Below are 20760 nucleotides of genomic sequence, written 5' to 3'. Positions count from 1 at the left end.
TTCCAACTGTAGGTTTAAAAGGTGACACATCATAGACGATAAGTTGTTAAAAAGTTAAGGATGGTGATAGTTGATATTTTTGCTATTGTCAACAAATCCCATGAAAAGACCAAAACCAACAATGTGTTAGTCCATCTTTCAATACTTTCAGATCCTGTCTGTGATGCTCATGTAAAACATTTTTAAAAACAGGTATAGGTACAGATATATAGTCTCTTTTTTTCAAAGGCTCAGTAATTTCCTAAACCAGCTGGTCACTGTAGTTTTAAGCAAATGTTACTCAAACAGAAATGGTGTATTTGTTGGGAACTATTTTCAGCACTGGATTAATACATATTTTGGTGTCTTTACTCAGTATTTCTGGAAACAGGATGATATATGTGGGATTGAGTCAAAATAAACTATAGTCTTATACAGTATATCTTACTGAATTAAATTCTCTCATTTTAGATGAATAAAATGAAACTTCTCACCAGGTTAGCACATTTATAAATGGGGTTAGAATTTAGGTTTTTGAATGCAAGCAGTAACTAACCAGCATCAGTAACAGTAATTCTTCATAATTACAGGGATTTTGTGAAGATAAGGCACATTTTCTCTATCAGTAATGTTAAGATAAGTAAGTAAGTAATAATAATAAAATAAAATCTTATCCTAAATGATTGTATTTGTCCTTGTTTTATTGTGAATGCTATGCTATTCTTTACTTTTATATTAAGTAGTTTTTGTTGTATTTTATGCATAAATTGTACTATAGAAATGAAGTTTATTATTATTATTGTTACTATTATTATTATTATGATCATTAACAGTAAAAGTTATTTATAGCTAGAGAACTTTTATAATGGAAATACAGCTCAAAGTGCTTTATAGTAAAAATGAAAACAATTTAAAAGAAATAACAACTTAAATTAAGACAAAAAACAACAACAACAAAAACTTCCTTTATTTTCCTACTTATGATGGTTTGTCGAGTGGATGTCTTACCTGACTGGCAGTTTGCATCTTCACCGCAGTCGTCAACAGAAACCTTCTCGTACTTTCCGTGACCCGTCACCACAAATTTGTATCTTTTACCAGCAGAGCTCTCCTGAAATTAAGTTGATAAAACAGTCTTTGTCATAGAAAGCTTGACCGACATTTACACTGTACTTTCAGTGTTTCTTCATTCAATAAGTGTTTCACGATGCCGCAGTGTTTCAATAGTGGTCATGCCAACAATTCAACTTCACTATTAACTTCCAGTGTGATTGCAGTTTTTGTTCATCTTCTGCAAAACCTTCCTGTTTTCATCATTTTTTCCAGATTTGATTATATCAGCAAATATTGCTTAAAATTACAACTTGCAGTAAATAAACAAGCAGCAGTTTAAAGCTATAACTGTGTAAAATGCTTTTGTTAATCTGTTTGTGTGATGGATTTATTATTTATTTATTATTATTCATTTTCTTATATCAACTCTCATGGTGTCCCTTGAATGCAACACATTTATTTGAAATTATGAATAAAACTTCTGTCAAAACATTCAATTTAGCCTAAGTTAACATTAGAGGGATAGAAAATGTAAAAGTGATTGTGCTTGTGGCATCAAAATAAAGCTGTGTGACTCTCTTGGATTGCTTCAATATAAAGTTTTACAGGCCTGATGAGGTAAAAGTTTCCAGTATTACAAAATAACAAAGAGCATTTGTGCAAGTATAATACATATAAATAATAATTCTGTGGTACAGATGTTTTCCCCTTCAATCCTTTAGTGACCCTGAGATTAATTTTAGGGCCCACTGGGGGGGTTCCTGACTGGCTGGTTGAGTGCCACAAATTTAAATTACACTTTAAGGACTAATGTCTTTTGCAAAAGTTCACTGAGGCTATCAGCTGAATGAGGTTGTGGTCTCTGGATGGAGGAAATATTACAGCATCACAAATTATAACTACCCCAGTTAAAAAGTGGAAGTTGTCTCATGGTAATAATGTGCATGAAGCAAAAAATATTAATATAAAGTTGTGCGTCTAACAAACTATTCTTGAGCAAGACCCTGAACCTAACATGCTCACTTATTGCATGACTGTGGAAAAACAGTCATCCAATAATGTAAAGAGCAGATAAATTTACCAGCATCATTCGACAGATTTTTGGCGTGTGAATGCATACTTTGCCTTCCTTTCCAGGGGATAAAGTGTCAGTGAAACCCTCCCATAAGTTCTTCTTGTTTAAAACATCACCAGGTTTAATGTCCTGCAAATATAACAAAGCACAACACACATTTGTCTCTGTTTGAATGATCTCCATGTGAATGATGCTGCTGCTGCCACAAGAGGGCAGACTTCCACTGACTGACTGCCAAACTGAGCTGAGATGATTTACATCGAATGAAAAGATGAAATGAAAAGAGGCTGGGGGTGTGGTTGAATGACGCAAAGAGGAGCAGTGAATAATGCTGATTGAAAACAGTCATGAAACATAAATTACCTCAGATAAAGTAAAGATAAGGAACTGATCAGACAGATAGATGAGAATGGAGAAAAGACGGAGATGGTAAATTCTGACTTACTGCTGGTTTGGAGGGTGAGCTGCACCTGCTTCCATCTTCTCCTCCTTTCACCCACTGGTTGATGAGATCAGCCACTCCGACTTTTAAACCATCCGCATCCTGAGACAGTAATGACGAAATGTTTATCATTACAGTGAAAAAAACAAATATCTGACTTTATGTGCCACAATAAAGTCCAATTACATCTTCTTCATCAAGCCTGAAGACAGTTCATTTTTGAATGTTATATGTAGCCAATAAGAATAGAGGGACTCATTTAAATGCATCTCAACCATCTTGCAGACCCGTCCTTACAGTTAAAGTCCACACATATCGACCCTGATGCAGGACAACACTTTACACAAAAATATTAGTGGCAGTGAGTGTGTTTGTCATGGAGTTTCATACACTCTGTGGTGCTCAGTGTAAACTTCTTAGAGACTGAATGAAAAGTTATTTAAAAATACTCTTTGAAAGAATATTGTGAAACAGCCATGCTAGCAGCTCTGTGGGGCTGTACAGTACTTAGACATAGCAGTGCTATGAGCTAATGTCTGCATGCTTACGTGTTAAAAATAATAGATGTAATGTTTACCACATTTACCAAATTTCAGCATGCTTTTGTTTGTCTGGCTATGTGTGTTGTACAGTATGTCTTTGTCCTTGTGTTATGCTTGGCTATGCTTGTTTTCTTTCTCTCTGCTGTACTCAGGTCTCAATTACATTACCTGATTCAGTAAAGGTTACATGGACACAAAGTCCCACTGAGGCTGATGGGAATGCCATTATCTGTGAAGGTATTTGGCCATAAACCAAAGTATTAAACAAACTGAAACTTTGACCTGATGATGGAGCTAGATGAAAAGTCAGGGGATCACAAAAGTTATTACATTTTGTCCAGAGGGGAACATGAACATATGTACTTAAATTCCTGACACTCCATCCCATAGTTCTTGAGACATTTAGCTTAAAATCACAATGTCAACCTCATGGTGGTGCTAGAGGAAAAGTCGGGGCATCACTCAAAAGATCCATCCTCTGAGGATCATGAATGTCAATCCAATAGTTGCTGAGATATTTCAGTTTGGACCAAAGTGGACTGACAGACAAACAATCTCTAGAGCCACACTGCTAGCATGGCTAAAAAATAACACTCTAAAAACACTGTAACAAACTGATTAAACTTCTGGTCCTGTTGACCTTAGATGGCGTGACTGAGATGGCGTTTTGGTTCCAGGCGTCTCCGGCCTCAAACAGGTTCTTTTTGGAGGCGACAGGTTCGGTTGGACTCATCAGATCCGTCAGCACCTGAACGCCTGATCTGCCTTCCTTTGAGGAAAGCTGTGAAAAATAAAAGCGAAGTGCAGAAAGTTGATAGTTTGAGTCAAAGAATTTGAGGATTTTTTTAAGGATTCAGTTCAGTAAATACTCAGACAGACTTTCAGACTGACAGTTTAGTCTGTTTTGAAGATCAGAAATGATGTAATGTTGAATCATCATTTGTGGAGGGACTTTCACAATTAGTGTGTACTGCTGAAGACAAAGAAATAATAAAAAGGGTCCCAGTAATGTGGTTTTACCTCGAGAGCATGTGTGTACTGCTCCAGTCTCTTGTCAATCTTGGAAACAGGGACAGGTGGTGGTGTTTTCTTTATAGTGCTGGTGCTTTAGAAGAATGGATAAAAGTCCAGACCATTAAAGGTATATTTCTCTGATACGTCAAAGAAAAATAGATCAGATAATCAAAATACAAATCTAGTTTTCTGCTGCAAGTCAGTTCAGTCATTCAGAGGAAAGATTTATAAATAACAGACGTTATGCTTTATTTAGGCAGTGTGTCTGTTTGGAAAATGTGAGTGTTGCTTCTGAATCTGAACACCACTGCAGTTATATGTGTATGTCTGCAAAGAAATATTTAATGAGCAAAATAAAATTTTATTCTCAAAACATTCCAAACATGTGGAACACCACTAACTGTTGAGTGAAAAAAAAACTGTGAGCAAGAACAAAGAACAAGTTTTCTGCAATTATAATGTTATATAATGTAATGGTATATGATGTAGCATGTGAGGCTAATTCTGTTTAGCTATTCTTTTATGTCTTTTATAACACAGACTCACCTTTTTCTCAGAGACTCTGTTCGCTCTGTGATCTGAGGAAAGGATAAAGACAACACATGATTAAAACCACAGACTGTTTATACAGTCTATGATTAAAACTCACAGGAATTCTCCTTCTAACACTTTGGAAATTACCCAACACACTTAATACCGAGGCCGGCTGCAGTTCAGACCTACGGGCTGACAGAAGGTTGTGAGCCAACTGTCTGAAAAAAAATTTAATTGCGGATAAAATCATTAGCAGATACAGTGTTTGTTATATTTGCCAAACAGCTGGTGAAAGAGACTTGGTGTCTATTGGCTTGACTGAGTTTTGAATGACATAAGGTGGAAGAACAAAAGACAATAAGAAAAGCAGAGAGTGGTAACGGTGACCTGCAATCTCTAATCTTTAGGCAGCTGCTGACTTTTGACCCCGACCCTTGTCTACATCAGCACTCACCGTGCATTTACCGTCTGTTGAGACTCTGCTGTTCACTTCATCCTGTAAAGAGACACAGATTAGTGCAAAGCTCTGTTACACTCGGCATGTTTAATATCAGCAGGAATAATGGAAATGAGCACTCTTTGTTTAATGTGAAAGGTTGCGGTTCCATAGTTTGAATCTTAATCTTTTTAGTATTTTAAATGTTACACACTCTAAAATGTTGTAAAAATATGTCTTGTTTTAAATGCATTTAGTGCAATAACTAAATATGAACTTTAGGTGACAAAACTTTACTTGTCATTATTGCAAGTAGGGTTTTTTTGGGTTTTTTGTAGCAGATATCAAAGTCGAGTGATAAATTATAGCACAAAGAAACTCCAAATGCTGCTGACGCATGCATTGCACCGTAAGCTTTATAACAAGTTACTGGCAAACAAGTAATTAAGTTATATATACATATATAATAACTTAATGATTGGGAACTTAAACACAAAAATTGACATCCAAATAAATGAACTCAAGTTTTGCCAGAAGTTTATCTATTTGCTGTAATAACTACCCGAATGTGCTGTACTTTACTAATATAAAGAGATAGAAAAGATAAAAGATTATGAAATTCACTACTGTTTACTCTCTAAACTGTTGAATCAGGACATAAACAAGCATTATGTGAAACACAGAAAAAAATGAACTACATCCCATCACAGTACAAATCGTAATCTTATATGTTCACGGTACTTACTGGGTAAAACTGAATGAGGAGTTTCTGGTGGAGCAGCATGAAAGAGACAAAACATTTTAACAAGGTTAACATGACGCAACATTAAATCATTTTATCATTGACAAATTGTTGTATGAATTTAGAGACAATGGTGACACCATCACTGAGAAGACAAAGCAATCCAAAACATTTTCTGCATTTTTAGTCAAAATCTAAACAACTGCATTATCGTAAGAAACAGGAAGATGCTATTCTTCCAAAGAAAGCTGAGAAAGTGGCAACATACGTATTGCAGCAGGGTTTGTGGGGAATGTTTGTGTTTAGAGTTGCAACAATAAGTCGATTTATCAATTAGGTGACAACTATTAAATGAATCACCAACTTTTTTGATAATTGATTAATCGCTTTGAGTCATTTTCTGAGAAGAAAATTTCCAAATTCTCTGGCCCAGATCCGGCCCACACCCAACACTTTCAACACTTTCATCCAGCCCACATACCGCAGGGAATAATGACACATGGGAGGTCCGCTTCTGTTTCCCAGATCTGGACCACAACCAAGCCATAGCAATGCCATATGTCAGCCAGGAACAAACCAGATTAGCCAAAACCGGCCCACACCCAGTGAGAGCACCAAATGTGGGCCTTACCAAAAAAGGCCCACATTTGATTTGGGATATTTGGGCCATATTTGGTATATTATATGTAGGCCATTTCAGGCCCACAGGCCCACTACAGGCCCACTTCCGTTGGGACAAAACAAGACATTTGAGGATGTCTCCTTGAGCTTTGGGAAACAGTAAACAACATTTGTTTTCTCAAACTCTGAATTTTTTCCAAACTTTATTGAACTTTAATTTTGCACTGTGTTATCAAGGAAAATAAGTATCAGATCAGGGTGTGGTATCTGTATTGTTTACTTCATCTGTATCTGCTTCAGTTAGTCATTGAAAAATTAATCACATTACTTTACGAATTACTAAAAAGCAACTAATTAGTTGCAATACTCATTATTCTACTTTAATTCCTCAGCAGAGCTCATTTAAACCCTTGTGAGGCAAATTTGTGATTTGTGATACTGGACTATATAAATAAAAATTGACTTGTGACTTTAAACAACTCCAAAGCCACCACACGTCACATATTCTTTATTTAACGTGTGGAAATAGAAAACAAGATATTGGTTTGACAAGCAGTCAGCCTGAGGTTTGGAAGTATTTGCGGAGAGTCAAATGCGAGTTTAACGTTAGCTTACGTGACTGCACGCAGCACTTCGGACTCGGCCCTGTCCTGACTGTAAAGCTACAGGTTTGCACAACCTCTAACTCTGAACAAACTGAATCTTGGGTGAACTTTGGAGTAGTCTGAGAGTCTAATCCCTCATTACCAGGAGGCACATTTCTCTTCTTGAACAGACGCTGACCACCTGCAGCCGCTGCGTCAAGCTAACGTTCCACATCGGTTTGTCCATTGAGACAAACCTGAATCCTCCACTTAACTCCCAGAAAGACAGCCAACAAGTCAAAGTGTTGAAGTAATGGGGCGTTACTGAGATTAGTAACTGTAAAAAAAACTCTAACATGTGCTTCAGTGATGTATTACCAACCAACAAGTAAGAATCTAATTTCAGTGGTTGAATTTTGGTCGATGTGGAGTTGCGTTATAAGGCAGCGAGTTTTTATCAACTGAGAAAATCTGGTCTATTATATTTTAATATCCAATTCTGCTGCAAATGGTTTCGATTTGGAGGAGTTGACACTAAAGCCTGATGCTTTATGGCATTTTTTCCTTCCATTTTGACAAACAAAAGCATTAAAAATACAAGTGGAGTGACATAGAGGCTGCCAGTTGTCAACACCAGGTTTGGTTACCATATTTAATCTTAAAAAATGAAACGAATGGCCTATTTTCCTTCTAGTTGAATCTGGAATACTTTATGGTGTGTACATAACATTTTTGTTATCCACAGGTACCTTGAACGTCGGGCTCATGGGACCGTAGCAGTTTAATGGCTCCTCGCCTGCTGCAGCTGCTTTGCTGCTGCAAAGAGAAGCTTCAGACCTCATGTTCACCTCCTCAGTTCTCCGGTCTCTGTCCTCCATTGACCTCTGGACAACATCAACATACAAATCAACATAATGTCTCTATTTTATAAGCAGGTTTGTTCCTAATTCTGCTGCTGTGGTTGTGTGGGTCTCAACACTTTCCATCATCTTATAACTACGTGGGCCCCAGTAGCTGTTCTTTCACTATCATTTCTATATATTTTTAAAAACATGTTCGCACTGCTTTCTGTTATTGTGTAAAAAGTTTAATGAATATCTGGCAAACAGTTGGTGCTAAAAGTTGGAATTTGTTGAAATATATTGCATCATAGCTGCTTTCGTCAAGCTACATGCCTCATTTCTCCACCCAGCGAGCCAAAGCTGCATTCTTTTCCTTTACAGCTTTTGACTTGGAGCCAAATTCTGCAAACTGCGTGTTCTTTAATAAGCGTGCATGTGTCTAACAAAATCTCTTATTAAACACTACGAGAAACACGGCATGTTTGGTGTTATGTCAGTACGCTACTAAGTGTTGAAGTAGAAGTATGGAATAACATGAATAAAAATCCGTAAAAAGCAACCCTCTATAACATTCCACAATGTTTAAGAGTTGGACAGAGCTAACAACATCTGTTTTAGAGATTCAGTGAGGGGGGTAAAAATGTAGTCAAAGGTTTTCCCTAATGGCTTAAATTGACTCACATTCAAAAAGCATCAGCTTCTCTCTAGAAATACTAAGTCATTCATTTATTTCAACAAGCCATCATGGTCAATCGCTAAAGTCAGACCCTCTAATAAGTGTGCCGGTGGTCATTTTGGAAATGATTGCTCCGTTAATAAGATTTGAAGACTTGAAGTAGCTTTGATGTCTTCAAACCAATGGGTGATGTCATGTTTTGACCTGACGATGGCGCCAGACTAAAGTTCAGATCTCCAAATTAATTAGGAATCACCCTTTAGAGAACATTAATTTCCACAGCAAATGTCGTGACAATCTGACCTGCAGTTGTCAAGATATTTGGTGTGGATGGATAGAGAGAGCCACCAACTTAAAAACGTCCTTAGGTTTGCACCAGTAGTAGTGCGAGTAATAGTAGTAATGTAAGTAGTAATATAAGTAGTAATAGCAGTAGTAGTAATGGAAAGCTGACCTCATACAGCATCCTCTGCTCTTCTTCTTCCTCCTTTTGTCTCTCCTCTGTCATGAAGTGGAGATCTTCCTTTTCTTCATGTGTGAAGCTCAGCTCTTCTTCCTCCTGGTCGTCCTCATCTGTGAGGTCCTTTCGGGTCTCTGCTGACCTCCACACTCTCTGCACAGCTGCCTGAACCTCTTCCTGCTGCGCCTCCTGCTCCTCCTGCTTCACCGCTCCGTCCAGCTGGCAGGCCCCTCCACTTTGGACAAGATATCAAAATCAATCAAAATCAAAACAACTTTACTGTCCACATTTGTTGCACACAAGTAGAAATTCATCTTCAGCTTGCGTGACATTCAACACCAATACCACATTATTTCATCATACATTACTAAAACAGTAACACTATATTAGACATTGGGTAACACTTGACCTCAGTCACCCTATTTAGCATTTATAAGCAGTATATAAAATATAGTATAGTATATAACAGAATATAACTGTGTTCAGACAGAATGCAAAGTGAATTTTAGATGCACTGTGATTACATACAAAGTCAATGGAAAGATGAAGAAGTTCTGAACTGAACACAAACACACAGAAACAACATCTGTTACCAGCTAACTAGTCTATTAGCTAACTAACAGACAGTTGGTGTTTTGACCGTTTAGCATGAATAAAGACAAACTGAATACCTTTTTTTTTTTTTACCTTAAAATTCTATTAATTTACCCAATAATAATGATGGAAATAAGTTATTTTTCAAGGACTTTTAAGGGGATATTTAATGGATAAATTAGTGGATAAAATAATTAAGATATTTTTCAATGGATTGATTATTTGTACTGATTACGGGTTTTTTTAATGGGTAAAAACCCTTTAATGTGTTAAACAACACTATCCCACCCGTGGAACACTTCAGCTTCTGTAACTTTTGTTTATGATCACTTTTACTCATTCTGACTCTTTGGTTGTAAAATTTAAAGAGCTTTTTATTTTGGGTACATTATTTTCAGGGTTGTGCACAAAAATGGGCCAAAAACCATGAAAATCAAAATTCAGGGGTGGTTTTCATGGTCTTTGGTCCATTGTAATTCTTTTTTCATGGTGGGTCCAGAAGTCAAACTTGATGCGAATGACGTGAGGCAAAAATTTGCTTCGCCTTCTGTCTGAACACACCATAACTTCTGTGGGCATCTATAACTGGAGGCTGGTGTATAAACAGATAGTAAATGACAACATAGTAAAACACAGTTGTAATATAACATAAAATATGTCTTCCCAGGAGAAGTTATTATGGCTGACAAATATTGTACATTAATAACTACATCATAGTGTGTTATAAAACATTTATTAAATGTTTATATACTGCTTATAGATGATGAATAGGGGGACTTTAAGTGTTACTGGTTAGGTTCATGAGAACATGCTACATATAAATAGATAATGAGTGGAGGACACACCGTGGCTTCATCGTCCCTGCTACCAGGTAGGTTGTCCTGTCTACTGGTTGGCCGGCGGCGTGCTGTAGTCTGGCGTCCTGCGGCAGGAAGACCGATGAGCTGTATGATGTCCTGACTTCCTTTTTGTTGCTGGACAACTAAAATGAACCAAAAGCAAAGTATGAATGTGACAGAAGTTATGAAATAACTGGTAACTCCAAGTGAAAGCCCCAGTATTGATTGATTGATTGATCAGATAGGCAGTGTACCTTCTCTGGAGGTCTTGTTGAAGCTTCCAGGGATCGGCTGCTTCGCTCTGGCTCCCATCCTTGCTTCTCTTCATCCTCCTGCTGTTTCTCCTTTTTGTCTGGTTTCCACTGTAGTGTTGAAGGTCTCTGCTCTCTGGTCCTGCTGTCACATTGCGCCTCCGACTCGTTACGGTTCTCCAACCTGTGGCTCCAGTCGCTGAAGCCCTCGTCCTCGTCCAGAACCAGGCAGCAGCTGGGCTTCAGCTCCTCGTCCGACCTGAGAACCAGCAGTGGAAAGTAACTAAGTACGTTTACGCAATTTTAAGATATTTGCACTTAACTTGAGTATTTCCATGTTCTGCAACTTTATACTTCTTCTCCAATGCAATTCAGAGGCAAATATTGTTCCTTTTACTACATTTATTTGATGATTTTAGTTACTTTGCCAATTCAGATTGATAATGCAAAATATAATTAATAAATAAATTATGATGTATTATTATATATTATAATAAGACTTTATTGATCCCTGGAGGTATATACCAGCAGTATTATAATACATTAATGCAGAAATAATTGTAATCCAATAAAATAATAATTGTTATTCTGCATAATGAGTACTTTTACTTTTAGTACTTTATTTTGATGCTAATACTTGTACTTTTACTTATTGTACATAAAATTTTGCAAGCAGGACTTTACTTGCAACAGAGGATTTCTACACTGTGGTGTTCCTACTTTTACTTAAGTGAAAGATATGACTACAACTTTTATTTTAAAGACATGCAGATGTAGGACGATCATGTCAACGGCTTAGAGAATTGATTTAATGTGTTTTCTGGCTTGCATTAGTAAGACCAAAACCCTTTATCTGGGGCTGGATGAACCCTTGAGCTGAACGTTTGAATCCCAGCAGCAGACACATAAAACACTCCAAGAACTAGGCATGTAAGCTGCTGCACTCTTCTACTGCGTGACACGTGGGAGGAAATGTAGACCACATGTAGAGTATGAGTATGATTGTTCGACTACAGATCTTTAATAGTTTGTTTAAAAAAAAATAGGCATATTCTCTCTAAACCTGCATTAGATGATTTTTTGGCCACTTGTTTTCAGCAGAAACAAGTAGTGAACACACACTGACATATTATCACCTTTTAAGTTGATATGTTGAACTTGTTAGCCAACATTTGCTTATTTCCACATGCAGCAGTTATGGAGCAACATTATCATTTATTTGGAGTTGTGTTTCTGTCCACCTGGGGAATGTAAGTCCAATATTCACTCTCTTTTGTTTTTGTTCTTTACCAACTCCTGAGGGAAATATCTGGCTCTTTATCTGCTAAATGCTCCACTATGTTCACCAGATAGTTGCTAACTGTGTCTGTTTGCCATTTGGTGCTGAGCAGGTAGTGTACAGTGGGTTTTTAGAGCTTTTTCTCTGAAAACAGCTGCTTGCTGTGGCCGAAAACGACACTACAAGAGCGCTGAGAGTGAACCAAAACAGTAAAGCTGCAGCCGGACAGCTAAACCCGAGGGGAGCTGATAATTCTCTGCAGGTTCATCACTACGAGTGACATCTCTCATATTAAACAATGTCATTTCATACATTGTTGTTATAAAAAATATATATATTACAGCCACTTTAAATTGTTAATTGTTAATTGTATAAAGTACCTGTAATATTATTATTGATGTTTCATGACATAATTATTATAAGTATTTTGTATGTGTAGTATTTTGAAAACTTGTATTCTGTTATAACCAAACCTGTGTTGTATACTATATGTCATAAATGCATGTTTGCGTTTTTTTACATACTACTTCTCACAATCCCACAATTTTTTCTTGATGTGTGTCAATTAATCAAGCATTTAGTTTGTTTGCTTCAAACATGCTAAACCCAAACCTGACTGATGCCACTGCCATGTTTTTCTGTTCTCTGTTGTCTACAGTTTTGTGTTTGAAGAGGCTGCTAACAGCAGCACAGGGAGGGAAAGTTTATCTGCAGTTTCTGCTGACGAGTTGTTTCCCCACCAGGTGACCAGGTGCCTTTGATGTCACCCATAGGTTTCCAACAGGACACAATGTTAAGCCAGGTGGCAGGTGGCAAATGGGACCTGCAGCTTCAGGCTCCATGGAAACAGAGATGGTACCCATGGAAACATCAAACAAAGAGGCACTGCTGCCTCCTGTTTCAGGTCAGCTCAGATCAGCAGACTGAACCTCATCAGAACTAACAAAACTGCTAAAAAATTATGTTTCTATGGAGGATAAAAAAATGACTAATTCATCAACACTGAAATGAATACACAAATAAATAAATACAACACAAATCTATATTTGTGTGTATGTGTGTGCTTATGTTTTCTGCAGGTAAGAGTAGCGCAGCCAGACAGGTTTTTTATTTCGTCTCATTTGGCTCACAGCCACAGTGAGTCAGTGGGGAACTGTGGGGTTGGAAAGCGAATGTTTGGTTTTGTTTGTTTCTTTGATTTGGTGCCTCCCGCAGCTCTTTTCCTTTTGTTGCTCACCTCATTTGTTTAACACTTGATTTCTGTTGATTATTTAATGGTTATATATTGAGCTGTAAGCTTGTAAAATGTGTCACCAAGGCTATAAACAGGAAATGGCTGTGCTTGCCTGACCACATCAAAGAAAAAGTAAAGACATATAAAAATACAGAAATAAATGAATTTAGATTTGTAAAGATGTAGAAATAAATTACATGTATGTATTGATTTAATTTATTTATTGATGAATAAGCCATTTTTGTCCTCCAGAGTTTCCTTCAGAAAATCTCCGGTGGTTGATAAATGTTCAGCATATGTTTTCAGCCTTTATTAAAAGCTCAAAGGAAACATATCACGCACAGTCACACTTGCTTATGGCTGTTAGTTGATCCGTTATTATAAATATTATGACTTCCATTAAGGTTATATATACAAATAAAGTTGCCTGATTTTTTTGCAACTCCCCTATCCTATTATTACTGAACCACTGACCCACAGTATACAGTGTTTGACGAGTGAACCGCATTTGAATTCACTGTGTTGTAAATGAGTCTGTTCAGCAGTGCACACTCTGGTGATGGGGATGTTTTCTTTGCGAGACCTGCTCTGACATCACATCGCTGACTAATCAAGTGGAAACTGATGGTACAGCAGATTTCTCAGCTCATTCACCTGCGAAATCACTGGACAAGTGCAAGTGACATATATTCCCCTGTAATCAGCACTGCAGATGATGGAGACTCAGCTGTAAACATCACAGGCAGTTTTACATGTAAATACAATCCAATCCAAAACATGGCACTCAAATCTATGAGTCCCAAAATGTAGTATAACATGAAGTGGTGTGACAGTTTGCGTACTCACATTGTGTTGTGAGAGAGGCTGTTGTTTTGGGGGGGCTCTGGCCAGGAGGGGCTCCCCTCTCCTCTCTGCTTCTCCCTGGCTCTCCTCCTTCGCTCCCTCTCCACCTCCTCTGCATCCTCCTGGCTCCGCTGGGCCGTCACCCTGCAGCCAGCATCAACACCAACAGAGTGTCAGCACACCCTCCTACACCCGACAACACACGCGGTTCATTTAAGAACCTTGCAGGAACCAGTTAAAGGACTTGGCTGGTGATTTTCTATATTTTTCTTATTGTCAACAAATATAATGTGCAGAGCTAAACACAAAATGAACTTATCCTACCTAAAAGTATTGTGTATGTATCAAAAGACTATTATATCTTATACCTCTGTGCCGTGGACCTCCGTTGTTGTCCAAAAACTATTAGAAACATGTCAATGAGCCACACTGCTGCACTGGGTGACATGTATCTTCAGCCCTGAAGATAATGGTTACCATAGTTTGTTTAGAAACGGCTCCAAAAAGTAAAAACAGGGATAAGATTGTAAACCTCAGACATGAGGTTCCTAGTATGGCAGATGCCACTGTGAGCTTTGCTTGCTTGTTGTACTAAATATTACAACCTCTTGACTTTGTACTATATTATCTACATTTCTCAAAGAATTTCAGTACAAAGTTACAATCTTATCACTGTTATTAGTCTTTGTGCCGTTTCTGAACTAACTGAAGTAACCAAGTTTTTGGACAAAAATGGAGGTCTATGGCACAGAGGATTAAGATATATCAGGCTTTGGATACACACAATACTTGTAGGTATAATAAGTTCATTGTTGGTTTGGCTCTGCACATGAGTTTTGTTGACAATAAGAAAAATATAGAAAATCACCAGCCAAATCCTTTAACATATTAAAACTATAAACTAAGGATAACACCCTAAATAAAGCATTCCTTAAAGAATCTGTATTTGTGGAAAGTTTGAAGCAGCACCAGGATTTTGCAGGGTACCTTTGCATGTGTGAAGAAAAGATGTATAGAGACTTGTTTCCAGAGGGAGCTGTGTGAAATCTGATAGTTGCCTCAAGTGATGTCACTTGAGTCATTTGGGGCTGAACACCACAAGTTTGAAACTGAATCTGGAGGTGTGGAATTAGAAAGAAGTGAGGTTACCAGACCTCTGTAGCTCCTAATCTCTGCTTCAGGCTAGCAGCTCCAGGCTACATTAGACACTACTAGCATAGCACCCAGATCTCTGACCGTCCACCAACTCCAACTGTTGGCAATTGAGTGGCATTGTGGGTAATGTAGGCGCCAGGTTTCAACAAGGAAGAAGAATGTATGGAATAAAAAAGAGGACACCTCTGGTTCTGCTGCGTCGATTTTTATACTTTTTAAAAAAAAAAAACCTTTCCATCAGGATCCAACATGTTATGGAAGTCCAATGCTAAATCAGCTGAGTACTCTTTAAGTAGCTTTAAGGTCAGAAAACATATCTTATTTCACACTATCTGACAGAATCAGTCTTGAGTTTGAATGTACTTATTGATTACTTTCTTATGGATGACGCTGAAATTGTGAAAACACTTTGTGAAATACAGCAGCTAGTGGAACAGAGGCTAGGCTGGATGTGACGTCATGACTTCAGCTTTATATTGTCTAAAATATTATTGTAGTACTACCCAGACCAGCTAACCTCCACTCATGGGGCAAAACAGAGGCACCAACATGCCCACTGTGCTCAGAATGTGGATCACTGAAGCACATACTGCATGGCTGCCCAAAAGCAGACAGGAGATATCAATGGAGCCACAATCAGGTTCTGAAGGTCATTGCTCAAACCATCAATGAAGGACTGGAGTCGAACAGGTGTACTTGCTCTTCTAAGCCCATCAACTTTGTCAGAGCTGAGGAAAAAACAACACCTGCCACACATCCTGGTCTCGGCAAAAGACTGGAAGTTGTCTTCGGACCTGGGGACTCAGCTAAACTTCCCCCAGCACATTATCTCGACCACCCTACATCCAGATGTGTTCTCTGGTCAGACTCCACCAAGCATGTCATCCTACCGGAGCTGACGGTACCATGGGAGGAAAGCCTGGATGAAGCCTATGAGAGAAAACTGGCTAAGTATGAAGATCTAATCAGCCAGCGCAGAGAATCAGGATGAAAGGGGAAGTATCTACCGACAGAGGTTGGATGTTGAGGATTTGCTGCCCGTTTACTGGCCAGAGCCCTCAGCACACCAGGCATTGGAGGAAAAAAGAAGAGAACAGCCATTTGCGAGACCACCAGCACCAGAAAGAGCCTCTACATGGCTATGGCTGAAGAGAGAACAACCCTGGGTGCAGGGTCAGCCTCTGCTGGGTCACCTGGGAGAGGGAGTATGATGCTGAAAGACTTGAAACTCCCAATGAGCCCAGCAACATCACTGATAATGTGTCCAGCAGCATCAGTACACAAAAGTACACAAAATTATGTGCACATGGGTGCATATAAAGCAAGTTGATATAATGAAGATGGATACACCAAGAAATTAACATAAAATTATACATTTAACTTACTCTTGTCTGCTCTATTAACCACTACGGCACCCAACTACACATGATCCAGATTTGTTATGTGACTGTATGTGTGGATTCAAAAAATCAGAGGAAAAAAATGTGTTGGTGTGCTCTGTCATAGAAGGCTTGTTCACTTCTTCTGTTTGATCGGTTTTTGGTTCCTGTGGGCAGGACTTGATAACAATAACTCTTTTTATTGTTGAAGCACATCTGGTAGAGTTTGAGCCAGCTGCTGTGCTGTTTCACTTAATTTTAATCTCTGGAGAGAAACAAAGCGCGAGAGGGAGGAGGTGAAGAGCTGGAGGAGGAGCAGGATGGAGGAAGGAGAGAAACTTAAATCCATCTCGTCATACTTATGGAGGTCTGGAGAGAATCTTGTCAAGAAATTGGAATACAAAGACATTTGGAAATCTTCAGGCAGCCATTTGACTGGCTATGAGATTGAAATCACAAACAAGTTTTCCATTCTGGTGTCAGTGGTTTTAAAGGATAATTACATTTTTTAAAAACTTGGATTCTATTTTCATAGCTTTGGCTACCATTTTAATCCGTTATGATAAAACGCTGTGCTCACCAAAGTAATTGCTGAGTTCTGGGAACACAGCAATTGCTAAAAAGAAGTTTGACAGGAAAAAAAAAAAAAAACACAAGCAGTCAGATGATCAGACAAGCAATCCCCCAGGTGTGCTAAACTTATATGGAGGATAAAATGAAAGCAAAAACTAATATTATGAACCAAACAGTTTCGTATAAACATCCGTTACAGTTAACAGGTTCCCTTTTCATCTATGACCTGCCATTTCAGGTGCGCCCACCTTTTACTTCCAAAAAGAACTGTAAGGGGACATATCATGTTGTTTGTTCATTTTCTGTCATTTATATACTGTTATGATGTCAGATGTCTATGTTAAACATGGTCAGTGTTCCAAAACTTAAGGTAAATGTATGTAAAAATACTCCCTGACAGTCAAAAGCCGGGGCTTCAGCTTACTCTTAACACATTGTTTGCAATGTTACCTTTTTCGCTACGTAAGGTTGTTCCAGTGGTTATTCGCATTGTCCACTTGCATATTTCAGTTTGGACTCTGGCTCAAACATGTACAGATCTATCTGAGAAGTTTCCATTTCCAATAAAGAATGAGAAAAAGAAGTGAAATCCTACTTCTGTTGTTTGTTTACATAGCCTCTGGAGCTGGCGGAAGCTTCTGGAAGCTGACCAATCAGAACAGAGTGAGCTCATTGAGAGGGGCCCTTAACGAGACAGGAGCTAAAACGGCCTGTTTCAGACAGAGGCTGAACTGAGGGGCTTCATAAAGGGCCAGCATAATTTAAAACAAGGAGTTTTTTTGAACTGTAAATCATGCAAAGATATTCCAGTTGAGTCCAAGAATATAAATATAGACCTGGAAATGTGCATGACGTATCCCCTTTAAAATGTCTTAAACTAAGTCTGATTTTATAAAGGTACAACATTGACAAAGTGCAAACAAAACACAGAGTCTGAGAATATAGGAAATAATCTGGATAAATAGTTTGCTTTTCTACAACTTGTCTGATCATCTCACCACTTATGTTTCTTTCCCTGCTCAACTTTGTTGTAGCAATGTCAACATATCCCCAGATTTCAGTAATTACTTTAATGAGAACAGTGTTTTCATAACTGATGGGCTTGATGGCCAAGACTGTATGGAAATATAGTGCTTGTTGGAATAAACCAGACTTACTCTTAAACTCTAGCATACAGTAGCACTTTTCTTTGATTGTTATTGTTATTTGGGCAGTTTTATGGTTTAATCAATAACTGACAGTAGAGAAATGACAGGAAATGAGGGGAGAGACTGAGAGACTGAGACTCCCCACTCTGTTCTGATTCATCTAATTTACCACCAACCCTTTTGGCAGGTAACCATCTTTGTTTGGAGGTCTCAGAGGGGAACCTAATTGACTGGTAAAAGCAGCCTTTGAATTTTGTGATGATCCTGGCTCTGCAGCAGCATCATGGAACAGAAACAAGCCAAAGCCTCAAGCTTGTTGGTTCTCATTAAGAGAACACATAAAACATGCAGATTTTGTCTTTGTATCGGCCAATTGAAGGTCAATGCAATACAAAAAAGGCCTCTGAGAAGCAATTAATTTTCCCAACATTTCAACCCCTCAGCCCATCAAATATTTGGCTGAATGAGATCATCACAAAAAATATCTCTAAAGTACAAATATGAAAGCCTGATGTCATTGGTTAAGTCTGTTGGTGAGGACACTGGCCATGAGCAGTTGTGAGTCAAACATGCTGCTGTCATTATTATGTGGGAAAGTGACCTACATAAGATAATATTCACTAGAGATGCAGTGGGAGCCATATTGGCAAGAGTCAGTCTTTAGTTTGCTGTAAATCGATTTGATTTAGTGTCTGTGCTGTTTTTTTCTCCTCAGTGAGGACACTTTTTCGGGGGAAAATGGGTCAACTGGGGATAAGGTTAGATTGTCTGGACCTCATCATTGCTGCGTGAAATGCAACAAGGGGAAAGAGTATGAAATGCTTAAAGGACCATATCAGTGCTGTTGCGTATTTTGGCCAAATAACTATGATTCACATTCACTTTGCAGTACATCAACAATTTTTCCAAAGCATAACAGTAGTTTTTAGATTGATTCAGTCGGTTCCAGTTCTGTACAGTAAGCCATTAAAATGAAATTGCAGAGACTTGCTGGAGAAAGATAATGAATCACAGTGAACAATTCTTTGATTTTACTGCATGCATCCTGTTTACACTTCATGTGTCTTGGGTGGATAACTATCCAATATAAAAAAAACAAAACAAAACAAATGTAAATACAACTGTGAAGTTTTAGAGATGGACTGAAAATCCAGCATCTTGCCAAATGTTAAAAAGCTCTAAATGCATCTGTCTCTTCAATACGCATACATAATATTTACTCCACCCAAGTACAAACAGTCAGTAAATCATGCATCTGTTCCCTGTGGTAATGGCAGCTGAAGAGACACTGAAATTATGCTTATAACATACATGAGGGAGGCAAAATATTAGGAACACTTTCCAAATTAATGCACCCCAGTACACCACCACCATCAGCCATAGCCATGTATCTGGATTGTACCTTTATAATTCTATTTGTGGCTGCAGCTGATGATCGTTTTAATTGTTGATTAATCTATCAATTGTTTGCTCAATTGATCGATTAATTGTTAGGTTCATAAGATATCAGAAGGAAATTAGGAATGCTCATTGTGGATTTTGTGATCCAGCAGAGATGTATAAATGTGGCTAAGTATAAATGAAAGTTTATCTATCGCATCTGGATTTTATCCTGATTTGATCTGAAATAACACACATATCTATCTATCCAAATCTATCTTTGGACATTAATGCTGTTGTGAGCAGGCAGCATTGTTAAACTTTTAAACAAAAGAAATAATAGATTAATTTAGATTTTTATTTTGTTTCAGAATATTTACTATGAAAAACAACTAAGATGAAGGAAATACTGCAAATATCTCCTAACCTGTAGCTAGAAAACTTCAGTGATGACAAATGACCTTTATATCAACCCCACAGCTGGAGGCAACAAGTCACGGCTCCCTCTCCGAAGGTTATCAGAAGGGGAAGTGTAGAAAATCACCTACTGTGGTAGATGCAGACGAGGGACGTCTGCTTAGTTTCATTCACACAGTTACAGGGTATTATCACTGCAGGTCATTCTGTACTTCTAGCTATCTGCAGAGTCTGCTGGGACAGCGAACGTGATGCTGTGGAGCATAAATGTGAAACGAGCAAATTATGGAGGAAATCGGTCTAATACGCATCACTTTTTCCACCATTTACACAATGAGGCAATGGAGGCCTGGGGAACGGCATTTTCTTTGTGTGGGTGTTGGTGTGCCGCTGAGCAGGAGGGGGTTCAGGAGTCAGCCAGATGATGTCATGGCCATTAAGGAAGTGCAGCTATAAAAGAGGCCATTGAACTCGGAGTACAGTGTCATTTTCAGTGAAGTCTCACAGTAATGTTCCACCGATCACAGAGGCAACAAAAACCTCACTGACAATGACGAACAGTAGTTGGAAGAGAGCCTAAAATATAAAAAACAACACTAGGAACATAAACAAAGGAGACTAGCAAGAAATGAAGTCATGATGGTGTTGTGCTTTTAAAGGAAATAAAT

General features: G+C 38.2%; 1 protein-coding gene and 2 long non-coding RNA genes across 6 annotated transcripts in view; 1 reads left to right on the top strand and 2 right to left on the bottom strand.

Moving 5' to 3' along the window:
• LOC137198781 (non-muscle caldesmon-like) overlaps nt 1-20760 on the bottom strand; it is a 34439-nt gene that overhangs the window by 9331 nt on the left and 4348 nt on the right. Inside the window, exons 2-14 of one of the 2 annotated variants that reach the window (XM_067612768.1) lie at nt 14044-14184; nt 10688-10943; nt 10440-10576; nt 8995-9235; nt 7772-7906; nt 5821-5844; nt 5094-5135; nt 4652-4683; nt 4112-4196; nt 3732-3872; nt 2553-2651; nt 2153-2236; nt 988-1090 (exon numbers count right to left, since the gene is read on the bottom strand). In XM_067612768.1, coding sequence (XP_067468869.1) covers nt 988-1090; nt 2153-2236; nt 2553-2651; nt 3732-3872; nt 4112-4196; nt 4652-4683; nt 5094-5135; nt 5821-5844; nt 7772-7906; nt 8995-9235; nt 10440-10576; nt 10688-10943; nt 14044-14184 — 1520 coding nt within the window. The remainder of the gene's footprint in view (nt 1-987; nt 1091-2152; nt 2237-2552; nt 2652-3731; nt 3873-4111; nt 4197-4651; nt 4684-5093; nt 5136-5820; nt 5845-7771; nt 7907-8994; nt 9236-10439; nt 10577-10687; nt 10944-14043; nt 14185-20760) is intronic. The other variant, XM_067612845.1, reaches the window with a different exon arrangement.
• Nucleotides 7327-13006, top strand: LOC137199044 (uncharacterized). Of its 3 annotated transcripts, XR_010931724.1 has the most exons (5): nt 7327-7410; nt 7609-7659; nt 7768-7957; nt 10802-10971; nt 12118-12207. It is a non-coding gene; the product is annotated as an uncharacterized lncRNA (long non-coding RNA). The 3 variants fall into 3 exon arrangements; XR_010931731.1 differs by lacking the exons at nt 7327-7410; nt 12118-12207 and adding an exon at nt 12737-13006 and having other exon boundaries at nt 7575-7659; XR_010931723.1 differs by lacking the exon at nt 7327-7410 and having other exon boundaries at nt 7575-7659.
• Nucleotides 15417-18412, bottom strand: LOC137199169 (uncharacterized). Its single transcript, XR_010931749.1, has 2 exons — nt 17610-18412; nt 15417-17570 (listed from the first exon to the last, which is right to left on the bottom strand). It is a non-coding gene; the product is annotated as an uncharacterized lncRNA (long non-coding RNA).

The sequence above is a fragment of the Thunnus thynnus genome, chromosome 1, assembly GCF_963924715.1.
Source record: "Thunnus thynnus chromosome 1, fThuThy2.1, whole genome shotgun sequence".
NCBI classification, from domain to species: Eukaryota; Metazoa; Chordata; class Actinopteri; order Scombriformes; family Scombridae; genus Thunnus; species Thunnus thynnus.
This window is presented reverse-complemented; position numbering and strand designations above follow the sequence as displayed.